Below are 15,375 nucleotides of genomic sequence, written 5' to 3'. Positions count from 1 at the left end.
TTACAAAACATAACACAGTCCCGCTCTTTAAAAGTTTATCTCTTCCCCTTTAGCACCATCTGGTGTCTGGGTTGGTGACTGCCAGTTTGTGTAGGAAAAGTGAGAATCCACCAATATTTTGGGACCAATACCAATTATTATCACATAGTCTAATGATAGTACATAAATACATCTGGGAACTTCAAGGTTGCCACTCCATTAATGAGGAGTTGTAGAGAGCAATGGGGAATGTTACCAGAGAAGTAACCTACACTATTTGTCCTTTTCTAGGGGTCAGGAACAGATTTCTGTGTCAGAGAATAAAATTTCAGATGAATAGGAGTAAAAACTCTGCATTAGAGCTGTCCAAAATGGACAGATCTATATTTACTGATAATGAGTTCCCTGTTACTGTAGGTATTCAAGGCTCAGCTGGATGCTGCCCTGAATGACCATGATCTGGGGAAGTTGTAGGAAGAGTTCTCCTTATGTAGGAGGCATAAGTTGAACCAGGTAATCATAGCATCTGAAGAAAGCAACCTTAGAATATATCTAGTTCAACTAGGCCCAAACTAACTGTAAGATGCTATGATCTCCATTTTGGGCATGGACTGGAAATAACTTGCTTAAGGTCATGTAATACAGCCATGACAGAGCAGGGACTGGAATGGTCTCCTGATCCCTAGTTTAATTACAGCAGACACAGAAGCCACTTTTGTAGAAACAGGGTCTTAAAACCAAGGCCCAGAAAGGAGAAATTACTTGTTTAGTCACACAGGTTGTATCAGAGCTGAGATTTGAACCCAGGTCATCTGACTACAAACCTAGATTACTACACCTGCTTCAGTAGAAAGTATGGGGGATATGCTTAAACACCCCCTCCTCTAACCTCATTATAGCCCCCAGTTGATTTCTTGTTCAGTCACTTTTCAGTTGTGTCTGACTCTTTGAGATCCTATTTGGGATTTTCTTGGCAAAGATCCTGGAGTGGTTTGCTATTTCCTTCTCCAACTCATTTTACAGATGAGGAAACTAAGGCAAACAAGGTTAAGTGACTTGCCCCAGGTCACATAGCTAGTAAGTGTCTGAGGCCAGATTCGAACTCAGGAAGATGAGTCTTCCTTACTCCAGGCCTCTATCTAAGTGCCACTTAGCTGTCCCTAGTTGATTTAGTGGCAGGGTCAATATCCTAAGGGAGTTGTAGGTTTTTTCTGAGAGGAAAGAAGAAAGAGAAGGGTGTTGACTTGGGGCCAGTACCTTATAACCAGGCAGGAATATTGATACTCAAAGTATACTGCCATCACTACAGGCTAGGTCAGGTCCCTCCTTTGTCTAAGGCACTGGGCATTTGCTGCCCATACCTAGCTCACCACTGGAAGTGAGGACTGTGAATAGCGTTGATCAATTATGACCTCACTCTGAAATAATTCAAGTGGTTTGTGTGTTTGTGTGACTTTGGCTAGGAACCAGCTTTTCCCTGATCCTGCCACAATCAACCTGTCCAATGTATCTCCATCTCACACACCCTTGTCTATCTTAGATACACCTGTTCCAAACTCCACTCATCTTCTCAACCTTCTCTTGCTTTCCACAGTCACTTAGGATGATATCACTGGGTTATCTGTCCTGGTATCACCCCCCTCCCAAATCTCCTTTCCTTTGGGAAGTCTCCCCAGATCGATCAAGAAAAGCTCTACCTAAACCTATTGTCTCCTGCTCGAAAGACACCACAACTTTCCTTCTCTTATAGGTGGGTAAGTTCATGTAGTGTTGGACTTGGAGTCAGAAAGACCTCGAATCCTTCAGACCTGGACTAGCTGTGTGGCCCTGTACAAGTCATTTAAGCTCTGTTGGCCTTAGTTTTCTCATCTGTAAAATGGAGGTAATAATAGCACCTACCTCCTAACCGCAAAGTGCTATATAAATGCTAGCTATCATATAGCAAGAGGAAAAAGGAAGGAAAAAAGAAGGAAATGTACATTTATTAAGCACCTGTAGTGTGCCAACCACAGTGCAAAACTCTTTTCAAATATCATCTCATGTGATCCTCACAACAACCCTGGGAGATAGGTGCTATTATTATCCCCATTTTACAGTTTTGAAAATTGAGGCAAATAGTGGTTAAGTGATTTACCCAGGGTTACATTAAATGTTGGGTGGTCTTCCTTTCTCCTGACAGCTCAAGGTCACCAGTAGGACACATAAGCTGCCCACAGGTTAGCCCTCACTCCCACCAGGTGACCAGTCCATCATTTCCTAGCATCTCACCTTAGGGCTCTGAGAGGAAACAGGATGTTGGAGTCTGTATTGCTCTGATATAAGCAGACAAAGCGCCCATATGGGATACTCACCCCATCCTGGCTGAGAAGTTCATTCTTACTTGCCTTAAAAGTGTCAGGAGGTAGAGAGGATAGAAGGGCAAGGTGGTGATAAGCCCTATTCTACTTGGAAGAATTATCTGGAGCCTATCCATCCAGCTCCTTCACTCCTTCCAGAAGCCACTGAGCCTGCTGTTTCTAGCCCCCACCCCTAATTAGAAGCTAGATTCTAATTAGAGGTATAGCCCACTGCCCTGCTTCCTGATATCCCACAAGCCCATATGCTTCACTTGGCTCTTTGCAAGGTCCAAAGTAGCTGTAAAATGCTATGATCTGCAGTTTAAGGACTGATCTCCCCTAAAGCAGGCCTCGGTTTCCACATCTGGTAGATCACCAGAAGAGCGGAGGAAGCATGAGGTAGTAGAGAGAGCCCCAGAATTGAAATCAGAACAACTGAAAGTGGCTCTATGGGGCATCTGGTGGGTGGAGCCTATTATCCTCAAAAGAGCAAGTTAGTCCAAAGGAAAAGTCTATGGTTTCAGTGATTGGAGACTCAAGTGCAAATGAATTTTTACTTGTTGTGTGGCCCTGGGCAAACCCCTCCCTTCTCCCTTCCCCCCCAGCTTTAGTTTCCCCACCTCTAGACTTAGGGCTAGAAGGGCCCTCAGAAGCCATCTCATACAACCCCCTCATTTTGCAGATGGGGAAACCAAGGCCCAGAGAATAAACTGACTTACCCAAGATCATGCACGTAATAAACAGTCAAGATTCAAACTGAAGTCCTTGGACTCTCGCCACCATAATGCCCCACCCACTTCCCTCAAGACTTTCTGAGGAAAGCACTCTATAAACTGGTCAGCTGTAAAGCCCACATGTAGTAATACCAGCTCTAATGATTATGAGGTCAATGGTTCAGTTTTCGCAGGGACCAGTTAGTTTTGCTCTGTTCTAGGCTGCTAATTACACCCTCCCTCACTCTTGCCAGCCATTTCCCCACTGGAATGCTGGTCCCAAGAGATGGTGAGAGGAGACAGTGGCCCATTGCAACCATTTCCCCTTATCAGACAAGCTTAGCCTTACTTCATCTGACAGCAGAGGGTCAGATGTGTGTCCTCCCTCATTACAACTGACATTTATTTTACAATAACCTGAGGCTCTGGAGGAAAAGTGATTTAGCTTAGGTCACATAGGAAGTAAACAGGAGAGTCAGGATCTAAAGCCGAGCTTCTGACTCAGAATCCAGTGCTCTTTCCGCTACTCAATGCTTCCTCTTCTTTCTTAAGTGATCTTCCAGGTGGACGAATTGAGGCATTCCCTAGCATGGTCACTGTCCAAACTGAGGATCCTGATTGTTGTTTAGTCATGTCCGACTCTCCATGACCCCATTTGGGGTTTTCTTGGCAAAGATAATGAAGTAATTTGCCATTTCCTTCTCCAGATCATTTTACAGATAAGGAAACTGATGTAAACAGGGTGAAGTGACTTGCCCAGGGTCCCACAGCTAGTAAATGTCTGATGCCAGAATTGAACTCAGGAAAATGAGTCTTCCTGACTCTATCCACTGTACCACCTGAGGATAATGGTATATCAGAGCTAGATTGAACTTTAAGAGATATCCAAGTAGTGTTGTACTGGTAAATATTTAACAGACAGTTATCCAGGAGGCAAAAGTATACACAATATACTTTTAACATTTTAACGTCATTATTAACATTTTCTCCATTACTTTATTAAGTAAAGAAATAAAGAAAACAATAAACCAAGCCCTGATTTGTTGAGTTTGTCAATTTCTGAGGTACAAATTCTGACACTGAAAATTTAACAATCAGATACAAGTGAAATATTTGGACCTATGGGATGTCTAGGAGCAGATGGCAGTCAATTGCTGTCTCCTGATCAGGATAGAAAGAGAATATTTGGCTCAGTAGCTTTCAGATGGGGAAAGAGAGCTTGATAGATAGGTGGTAGAAGCTTTCTCCAACCTAGAGCAAGGCTTATCCTAATCCTCTTCAGCCCCACACCTCCTCTAGACACTCTTGAATATTCTCTCCTCTCTAGCTTGACACTTCTTTCTCCTGGAGCTATCTCCCCCTACATGGTCACTCTTCATGAGTGCTATGTAATGAGCATACTTCAGGTCTCTGGACTGGTTTATTTCCTCTTTCTCATCTCTCTTCATGATTTCAATTCTCATGGGTTCAACTAGCATCTCTACATAGATGACACCCAAATCTACATACTGAAACCTCTCTCTTGCGCTCCAGACCCTCATGGCCAAATGCCCGGTGGACCCAGTTGTCTTTTAGCCACTCATATAGTACACAATGGAAGTCATTATCTTTTCCCCAAAATTCAACCTTCCTCCTAACTTCCCCAAATCTAGTGAGGGCATCATCCTCTTCCTAGACACTCAGATTCACAACCTTGGAGTCAGGTTTGACTCTTCCATTTCCCTCAGAACGCATATTCACTCAGTTTCCAAAGCTTTACAAAGTTTCCAAAAATTCCTACCCCTACCAATATTTCTCACATACTTCCCTATCTCTTTACTCATACAACCACCACCCTAGTTCAGGCCCTCAAAACCTCTTGCTTGGCCAATTACAATAGCTTCCTAATTGATGTCCTTGTCCCTAGTCTCTTCCTGATATGCAAGGTATATAGGAAATTTCTACAAATATATAAGAATATAATTATTCTCTAATAGATAAATAGTCAGCATATAGAGAATTCTCAAAAGAAAAATTGCTAATTATCAACAACTACATTAAAAAATGATCAAATAACTAAAAATAAAAGAAATGCAATTTGTAACTGAGATTTCACCTCACACCCACCAGATTCAAAAGATGAAAATGGCAAATGTTGGAGAGGTTATAGCAGGACAAGTACCTCTGGACCAAGGAGTTTTTTTTTAAACATTTTTATTTTATTTTGTATTTTTTTTCTCAATTCATGTAAACAAAAATTTTCAGTATTCAATTTTTAGAATTTTGGGCTCCAAATTCTTTCCTTTTCTCCCTCTCCTCTACCCTCCTCAAGAAGACAAGCATTTTGATATAGATTATACATGTGCAGTCATGCAAAACATTTCTATATCAGCCATGTTGCAAAAGAAAAGGGCAGGGTAGGGGAGGAAAGTAAAAAGGGCACAGCAGAGAATAAATCCTACAAGAAAGTAAAGAAAGGATGGATAGTTCTAAACACAATGTGTAGGATTTCTTATATAGGTGTTCTTGAAATGGAAATTTATTGCTTTCTATTTTGAATCCTCTCATGTTCTGTGTACATGGCAATGGATTTTTTTTCTTATTTTGTATTTGTTTAAAATTTAAAATTACAAAAAAAGTAAAAGAAAAAGAAAACACAGACCAAAAAAAAAAAAACACCCTAGAATAATAAAGAAAGTTAAAAATAGTATACTTTAATCTGCATTCAGACTCCAAAAGTTCTGTCTCTGGAGGTAGAGAGCATTTTTCATCATAATGGACTAATGAACTAATGTATTATTGGTGGAACTATGAATTGGTCCAACTGTTTGGGAAAACTATTTGGAATTACTCTCAAAAAGTTATTAAACTGTACACACTGTCTGATCCAGTAATATCACTGCTAGGCATATAACCTGAGAAGGTGTGAGCCAGAGGGAAAAGTCCCATGTGTAGAAAATTATTTCTAGAGGCACTTTTTTTTTATGATAGCAAAATAGGTAAAACAAAGTGAAGGTACCTTTAATTGGTGAAGGGCCATACAAATTGTGCCCTATGAATATAATGGACTATTATTATGTCATAAAAATGAAGAGTTTGAAGTACCAGAGAAACTTGGGATGACTTATGAAATGGTACAGAGTAAAATAAGCAGAACCAGGAGAACAATAAGCATGATGAATACAATATTATAAAGGAAAACAACTTTGAAAGACTTGAGAACTCTGATCAATGTAGTGACTAATTCCAAATTGGGAAGACTAAATGTGAAGTATGTCTCCTCTTTCTCAGCAGGGAGGTGATGGGCCAGTGGGACAGAATAAGACATTTTCAGACACATGAAATGGGTTATTTCTTTTGCTTGGGGAGGGTTAATTAATGGGAAATGACAACGATAAAAAACCCCCACAAAAGAACATTATTAGAATATTTAAAAAAACAGAAGAAAACAAAAATTAATTCAGAAGGAAATCCAGAAATAGCAATTTTGTTATAACCTTACAAATTATATATGTATGTAAAATTTTATATTTAAATGCATATATAAGCAAATTTCTTGTAATAAAAATTCACATTGTTATTATATTGGGGGCACAGTGGATAGAGCACTGGACCTGGAATCAAGAAGACCTAAATTCAAATCCAGCCTCAGATACTTATGAACTGTGTGACCCTGGGAAAGTCACCGAACCTCAATCTGTATCAGTATCCTCATCTATAAAATGGGGATAATAGCACCTTCCTCCCAAGGTGGTTGTGATGATTAAATGAAATATTTGTAAAGCACTTATTATTATTATTAGTTTTTGTTGTGCATTTGAATGTTTGTTAATTATTAAATTTAAAAGCAAAGAAAAAAAACCACTTCATTATATGAACATTGAATTTAATTCACTTTTCCTGGTACCAAAGTACCTAGATTTTCTCAAAGCAGGGTACACTTGTACCTATATTCTCACACACCCACACATAGGCAGGTACACACACACTCAGAGACCTAGGGGCTCCCACAGGCACTGGCACGTGTGCAGACAAATGCACCCACCCGCCCACCAGCCAGCATTAAGCAAGCACACTCACCAAAGGCCTTATCTCCCATTCCCTCCCTACCTGGCCCTTCCAGGAATGATTCCCTTGGAGGCCACATATGGGTAGGGCCTTACCTGAGAGCCTGGGAGCCACCTTGGGGATAGATGGAAAGGGAAAACTGGCTCAAGTCCAGGAATGTGGGCTGGGCCTCTCAGCTGCCTAACATACCTGACCTTCACCTGGTTGGCAGTCCTTCAAGGAAAACCTTCTGAGTAGGAGGCAACCCTGGGAGTCTCTACTCCTTGTAATTCTCATCTGTGCTGCCCTCTCCACTCCTTATATCTAGGGATTGCAGAGCACAGCAAGGAGGGAAGCCCTGGTTCTGCTACTTACCTAGGGAATTTTGGGGAGGTTCCTTCCCCTCTCTGGGATGCAGTTTCCTTAGCTACAAATTGAGGAAGCTAGATTGGATGACCTCTAAGATTTCTTCCAGTTCTAGAACATGTGCTACTCTAAAATCAAACATTTATTAAGCATATATTATGTTCTAGGTGGCTCAGTGGACAGAGTGCTGGATCTGGAGTCAGGAAGACCTGAATTCAAATCTAGCCTCAGACACTTACTAGCTATGTGACCCTGGACAAGTCACTTAACCTGTTTGCCTTAATCCACTGGAAAAGGAAATGGTGAATCACTCCAGTATCTTTGCCAAGAAAACTCCATGGACAGCATTGGTGCACTATGGTCCACCAGGTTATGAAGAGTCTAGCACAACAAATGTGCTAGATACTGTGCTAAACACTTGGGATAGAAAGGAAGGCAAAAATAGTCCCTGCCCTCATGGAGCTCCCAGTCTAATAGGGGAGACAACAGGCAGACCACTATGTAAATGTGAGATTTATACAGAGTGGATGGAAGATTATTTGAATGAAGATACTAGTAGAAGAGAGGACTGGGAAAGGCCTCCTGCAGAAGGAGGAATTTGAGCTGAATCTTGAAGGAAGCCAGGGAAGCTAAGAGGCAAAGGTATGGAGGGAGAGCAATCTAGGCATGGGGCACAGCCAGAGCAAAGACATGGAGATGGTAAATGAAGTGTTATGTGTGAAAAACATCGAGCAGGGTGGTGTAGCTGGATCATCAAGTGAATGGAGGGAAGTGAAGTGTAAGAAGACTGGAAAGGTAGGAGGTGGCTAGGTTAAGAAAGGCTTTAAATGCCAAACAGAGGATCTTATATTTGATCTTGGAGGTAATAGGGAGCCCTTGGAGTTTCTTGAATTCAGCGTTGGGGAGTGGGGAGTGGGATGTGTGTGTGTGACATATTTAGATCTGTGCTTTAGGAAAATCACTTTGATAGCTAGGTAAAATATGGATTGGGGTGGGTTAATGCTTGAAGCAGAGAGAGGAATTAGAAGATAATAGTTTAGGAAAGAGATAATTGTGGCCTTTACTAAATTGACCACTGTGAGCTAAAAGCACATAAAATAACAGGTACTGTGAAGGTAGAATTGTAACCTCTCCACTAGGGGCTCACTCACCCAACTCACACTGCCTATGGTAAGGTGAGGTAGCCAGGCAGTGACCACAATGGTCTGACGTGGGATGAATAGAGGGAAGACTGATTGCAGACCAGCTGAATGAGGCTTCTGAGGAGAGGAGTGCAGTCCACTGGGCACCAGCTTCTGAAAGACCAGGAGACTGATATACCTGAAAGAAGACAGGGAAAGTAAGAAGCAGAGGTGAAGAGGGAGAGCATTCAGGGCATTGGGGGACAATCAATGGAAAGGCACAGTCAGGAGATGGAGTGTTAGATGCAAGAGAACATCATGGAAGCCAGTATCACTGCATTGTAAACTATATGGAGAAAAGGACGCTATAAGAAGACTAGAAAGGTAGGAAGGGGCCAGGTCATAAAGGGCTTTAAGAGAAAAAGAAGGTTTTGTATTTGATGCTGGAGGTAATATAGAGCCACTAGGATTTATTGAGTAGGGAAATGACATGGTCAGACTTGTGCTTTAGGAAAATCACTTTGGCAGCAGAGTGGACAATGGATGTGAAGGGAGAGAGACTTGAGACAGGGAGAAGACTACTGTAATAGGGCAGCTAGGTGGCACAGTGGATAGAATGCTGGGTCTGAAGTCAGGAAGACTCATCTTCCTGGGTTCAAATCCGGCCTCAGACACTTACTGGCTGTGTGACTCTGGATAAGTCACTTCACCCTGTTTGCCTCAGTTTCTTCATCTGTAAAATGAGCTGGAGAAGGAAATGGCAAACCATTCCCAGTATCTTTGCCAAGAAAATCCCCAAAAGGGGCCACAAAGAGCTGGATACAGCTGAACAGCATCGTGCATAGAGCTTGTGCTCTATGGAGATTGTTTCCGTGTGGCTTCCTGCACTACCTGGTGAGAGGCCTGGGAACAGGGGATGGCTTTTGTCTTTCTTTGTATCCTCAGCACTCAGCACAGCGCCTGGCACCACGGCCTTGGCATTTAATAAATACTTGTTGACTGACGTGGATAATTTGAGAAGCCCTCTGGACTTGAGGAAGGCACTGAATGAGCCCATGAGGGTTACTGCTGCTATTGCAGCTTCCTAAGGCTAACAGGGCACTTTTAAAAAAACTTAAATAATATTTTATTTTTTCCCCAATTACATATTGAGAGAAATTTTTAGCATTCATTTTTACAAGATTTTTAGTTACAAATTTTTCTCCCTCTCCTTCCCTCTTCTAAAAATGGTAGGCATAAGGGGCGGCTAGGTGGCACAGTGAATAGAGTACTGGCCCTGGAGTCAGGAGGACCTGAGTTCAAATCCAGCCTCAGACACTTAATATAAAAACTAGCCATGTGACCTTGGGCAAGTCACTTAACCCCAATTGCCCTCCAAAAAGCAAAAAAATAAAAATGGTAGGCATTTTGATAAAGTTTTATACATGTGCTATCATGTAAAACATATTTTTCCATATTCGTCACAGTTGTGGAAGAAGAAACAGATCAAAAGAAAATAAAACCATGAGAAAGAATAAAGTAAGTCCATCAATTCTTTATCTGGATATGGATAGCATTTCCTCTCCCCCACCCCAGACCTTTGTACTTGTCTTGGATCATTGTGTGGCTGAGAAAAACTGAGTCATTCATAGTTGATCACCATGCAATGCTGCTGATACTGTGCACAATGTTTTCCTGGTTCTGCTCATTTCACTTTGCATCAGTTTGTAAAAGTCTTTCCAGGTTTTTCTGAAATCTGCCTGTTCATCTTTTCTTTTTTTTTTTTTTTAGGCAAAGAAACTTTTATTGTTATTCAGTTGTTTTTCAGGCATGCCCATTCTTTGCAACCACATTTGGCATTTTCTTGGCAAAGATACGTCAAATGGTTGGACATTTCCTTCTCTAGCTTATTTTACTGATGAGGAAATTGAGGCATATAGAGTTAAGTAACTTGCCCAGGGTCACCCAGCTAGGAAGTATCTGAATTTGAACTCAGGAGAATAAGTCTTCCAGACTCCAGGCCCAGCATTTAATTCCCTTTGTCATGTAACTGCCCAACAGCATAACCCCAAATTTGGCAGGAGATTGACAGCAAGCTTAGTGGGTATTGCCCAACCACTCATAGTTAGTTACCAGAGAGGGAAGCACCAACATCTGGGTTTTCAAAGCTGGGGGGCTCAATGGCTGCCCAGAGTCTCATCTGATCAAATCACACAACTCTTCTCAAAGTGAGAGCCCTGTTCATCATTTCTTATTGCACAACAGTATTCCATTACATTCATATGCCACAACTTTGTTCAGCTATTCCCCAATTGATGGGCATCATCTTAGTTTCTGATATTTTGCCACCATGAAAAGGGCTGCTGTAAACATTTTTGCACAGGTAGGTCCCTTTCCCTTTTTTTATGATGTCTTTGAGATATAGACCTAGGTACTAAGAAACTTAAACCAATGTCACTCATCTATATAGTACTTTGTAGTTTAAAAAAAAAACCTTTTTTTTAGTGTTTTGATTTTTACAACAACCCTTGTAAAGGTATCTTCTGGTTCAAATTCCAGCTGTTATTTGCCAACTTCAACAAGTCATGCAATAGCTCTAGGACTTAGTCTATAAAATAAGAATCTTAATCCCTCCCTGTCTTGGCTGCTTCACAAAGTGGTAAGGACAAGATAGATAAGGTATATATATATAGAGACTGTGTAACAGATTTATCAGTTATGATAAAGGGACATTGCTTTAATTTTGATTTTGTTGATCCTGCCACACCAGGCTAAAAGAGCCTCCTTCAAGACTTTCTCACTCCCATTCTGGTGTCCACAGTCATGCTGTGATATGGATTCTGGAGTAGAATTGGGCTTAGCAAGCTATGTATATAGGGTCAACAGTTATCTCTCTGGGATGAGTATGGTACAAACTTGCTTGCCAGGGCCCAGTGCCAGAATTCCTTCATTCAAAGGTAGTAACTTACAAGTGAACTCCTCAATTTTATCTTCCCACAGATATGAATCACCATCACCATCATCATCACCCTCATCATCACCATTCTCATCCTTTTCATCAATGGCAGCAGCAGTAGCACTCCCCTACCATTATCACTGAGGGGCTTCATGGCATAGTGGATAGAAAGCTGGGCCTAGAGACAAGAAGACCTAGGTTCAAGTTCTGTCACTGACATATATTGGTTGCATGATCCTGGGCAAATCAACTGATCTCTCAGTGCTCTAGGCAACTCTCTTACCCTATAAACTACAATTCAGCATTTGTATGTATTGTATTGTATGTGTTGCATTCAGCATATGCATTGGTAGATGGAGATTCCCTATTGGATTTCCCTGTACCATTGAAAGCCATTTCATCCTTACTTGTTTAATAAGGAATATTAGATCTCTTTAAAGTCATTTCCAAGTCTAAGATTATATTTTATGGTATTCTTCCTGCAAACTGATCTATCCCTAGTCTTAAATCCTTGTAAATCTTGGTTAATTTCCAGAGAATTCCAATTCTTCCTCAGAATTGGTACAGAAGACCTTCGCCCTCCCTTCAAAAAAAAAAGTCAAACAATGCAGTCCCAGACAGAACAGTACCCAAATTTTCTGAGCTATTATTTTCAGCTATTTCCTTAGGCCTATTTGAGATAGAGCCAGCTGGTCACTCTCGCCTGAGTGCATTTGCTCATCCCATAATCTCAGGCTCATTTAAGACAGTCAGAAACCTCTACTGGTAGAGGGGGATGGGGAAAGGCTTCTTGAAGGATAAGGCAAGATATTAGCTAAGACTTAAAGGAAACCATGGTAGGAGGCAGAGATGAAGAGAAAGAAAGTTACAGGCATTGGGGACAGCAAGTGAAAATGTTGGTGAATCAGAATCAGGGACGAAGTGTTTAGTGAAAGGGCAAGGAGGTGGATCAAGTCACTCTGGATCACACAGCCAGTCTTGTAGGGAAGGTTGTGTGTAAGAAATAAGAAGACTGGAATGATAGGAAGGGGCCAGGTTGTAAAGGGCATTAAACTCCAGATAGGTGGCGAAATGATTAGAGCACCAGCCCTGGAGTCAGATACTTGCTAACTGTGTGACCCTGTGCTAGTCACTCAACCCTATTTGCCTCAGTTTCCTCATCTGTGGAATGAGGAATGGAAATGAGCTGGAGAAGGAAATGGCAAACAACTCCAGTATCTTTCCCCAAATGGGGTCACAAAGAGTTGGACATTACTGAACAACAATAAATGCTTATTAATTTAACTGACAGTAGGAGCATTGAAACTTTTTTCCTCTTGAATCTTCACTATGTTAAATAAACTACATGGCTCCAGAAAGTTGATTAGCTGCATGATATAAATAAGGAGCAGGGGATCTTCACCTGGAGTCCATGAACTCATGGTTTGCTTTTTTTTTTTTTTTAACATTTTCATAACTATACTTCAATAGAATTAGTTTCCTTTATAATTCCATTCATTTTATTTTATTCTTTAAAAACACATGATTCTAAGAGGGGATCCATTGGCTTGACCAGACTGCCAAAGGGGCTATAATAGGAAAAGGTTCAGATCCCCTTATGCAGAGGATTGCTGTTTGAGAAGGGAAAAATCTATAAATGCTACGTGGGAATTGGAGTCATAAAATTTTCTTATTTACAACTGTAAAATTGTGAACAATATTTACGTCGACCCTTAGGCTAAAATCCAAAACCTGAATGGATTTGTCACTGACCAAGCCATTTGAAACAAATGGTGGGAAGGTTGTAAATGTGCTCCAGAATCTGAAGAAACTATTTGAATGGTGGTTATTGTGTGCAACGCCACCTATTGGAGAAATTAAATATATTTCCTCCAAGAGTCAGTTAACCTTCACATAAGTCCTCTCACACATGACCCCTTCTCCTCTAACACTGCCACCATCTTGGTTCAGGCCCTCATCACCTCCTGCCTGGACTATTGTAATAGCTCTGATGATTGTGTTCCCTTTCACAATATTCTCACCACTGCACTCTATCCTCCACTGATCTATCAAATTGATCTTCTTCTGGGGGTGGCTAGGTGATGCAGTGAATAGAGCACTGGCCCTGAAGTCAGGAGAACCTGGGTTGGGATTGGGCCTCAGACACTTAACACAAAAACTAGCCGTGTGACCTTGAGCAAGTCACTTAACCCCAAAAACACTTTGCCCTCCAAAAAGAAAAAAAAATTTTTAAAAATCAAATTAATCTTCTTAAAGCTCAGATCTGATTCAGATCCCCCCAGTTCAGTCAACTCTAGTGGCTCCCTATTGCCTCCAAGACCAAATATAAAATCCTGTTTGGTGTTGTTTGGGGTAAAGTGAATTTCCCAGGGTTGCACAACTAGTTAATGTCTGAGGCTAGATTTGAACTCAAGAAGTAGTCTTCCTGACTCCAGGCCCAACATTCTACCCACTTCAACACCCAGATGCCTTAAGTGTTTATTGATGACCTACTATGTTCCAGGAATCCTGCTAAACTCAGGACATACAAAGAAAGACAAAAGTCAATTCCTACTCTCAAGGATTTCACAAATGAAAGAGACAACATGCAAACAGCTATGTACAAACAAGCTATATAGAGGATGAATTGGAAATAATCTCAGAGGGAAGGAAGTATTAAAGGAAAGGGAAAAGGCTTTTTGCAGAAGGTAGGATTTGAAGCTGGGACTTGAAAGGAAGCCAGGAAATGGAGATAAGGAGGGGAAGAATTCCAGGCATGGGGAATAGAAAGTGGAAATGCCTGGAACTGGAGATGGAGTGTCTTGTGGGAGGAATAATAAAGTGTCATTGGATCACAGAGTAGGTGGGGGGAGTAAGGTATGAGAAGACTAGAAAGGCTGAATGGGGCCAGGATATGGAGGGCTTTGAAAACCCAACAGAGGATTATGGAATTGAAAAGGAGCCACTAAAGTTTAGTGGTTGGTCAGACGATCCCAGAACGTTCTTTTGAACTGGCAAGTTACAGAAAGGGGAGCAGTGGTGTTCTGGGTCCAGCTCTGAGTCCCAGACTAGTTAACTGGAACAGGAGAAACCCAGGCAAGTCCTGAGAGGTGTATCAGTCTCCTGGTCTTAGCAGAAGCTGGTGCCCAGTGGACTGCACTCCTTTCCTCAGAAGCCTCATTCAGCTGGTCTGGAATCAGTTTTCCTTCTATTCATCCTAAGTCACCACTCTGGTCACTGCCTGCCAACCTCCCACTCAAAAGGTCTCAGGCTTAAAAGCAAAATGCTAAAGATAAAAGGAGGAAGGCAAACCTGCATGTGTTCCGGGGTAGATAATTTGAGAAACACAGAACGAACCACAGTTAGAGATGTTAAGGATTGTTATGTCCCAAGGAGTTTACCAAGTGGCCAAGGCCTTAATGTTTGTCCTAATAAAACAGGAATTGGAGGTGATGAGTAAAAGAGAGATGGAGAAGAAATGCTGGCATTGGGAGTTAGCAGCCGGTGCCAGACAGAGGGCAGAAGGGCTTGGTTCCATTCAGTTCAAGATTGGTTAAGCCCTTGCTATGTGCAAGGTCAAAGATACAAAGATAAAAATAAGACAGTCCTTGTCATCAAGGAGGTTACAATCTAAGGGGGTGGGAGGCCGAGATTAAGAGGATAATGTTAAAAGAGATCAAGATGTAAATAAGTAGGACCCAATATAGATAGTGATGAGGAGCAATTCATAGTACTACGGTAGAATATGGAGAGACAGAGACAGAGAGAGACAGAGAGAGACACAGACAGAGACAGAGAGAGACAGAGACAGAGAGAGACACAGACAGAGACAGAGAGAGACAGAGACAGAGAGAGACAGAGACAGAGAGAGACACAGACAGAGAGAGACAGAGAGAGACAGAGAGAGACAGAGACAGAGA

General features: G+C 41.6%; 1 protein-coding gene across 1 annotated transcript in view; it reads right to left on the bottom strand.

The window, feature by feature from the left end:
• Positions 1 to 6,974: 6,974 nt before the first annotated feature.
• Positions 6,975 to 15,375, bottom strand: part of PNPO (pyridoxamine 5'-phosphate oxidase) — a 28,390-nt gene continuing 19,989 nt past the window's right edge. Inside the window, exon 7 of the mRNA XM_069064308.1 lies at positions 6,975 to 8,740. Coding sequence (XP_068920409.1) covers positions 8,503 to 8,740 — 238 coding nt within the window. The 3' untranslated portion in view covers positions 6,975 to 8,502. The remainder of the gene's footprint in view (positions 8,741 to 15,375) is intronic.

Source organism: Petaurus breviceps, unplaced genomic scaffold (genome assembly GCF_028583685.1).
Source record: "Petaurus breviceps papuanus isolate PSGF00001 unplaced genomic scaffold, PetGlider_PUasm1.0 90630, whole genome shotgun sequence".
In the NCBI taxonomy this organism is placed as follows: domain Eukaryota; kingdom Metazoa; phylum Chordata; class Mammalia; order Diprotodontia; family Petauridae; genus Petaurus; species Petaurus breviceps.
Note: the sequence above shows the minus strand (reverse complement) of the source record. Positions and strands in the feature narration are given on the sequence as shown.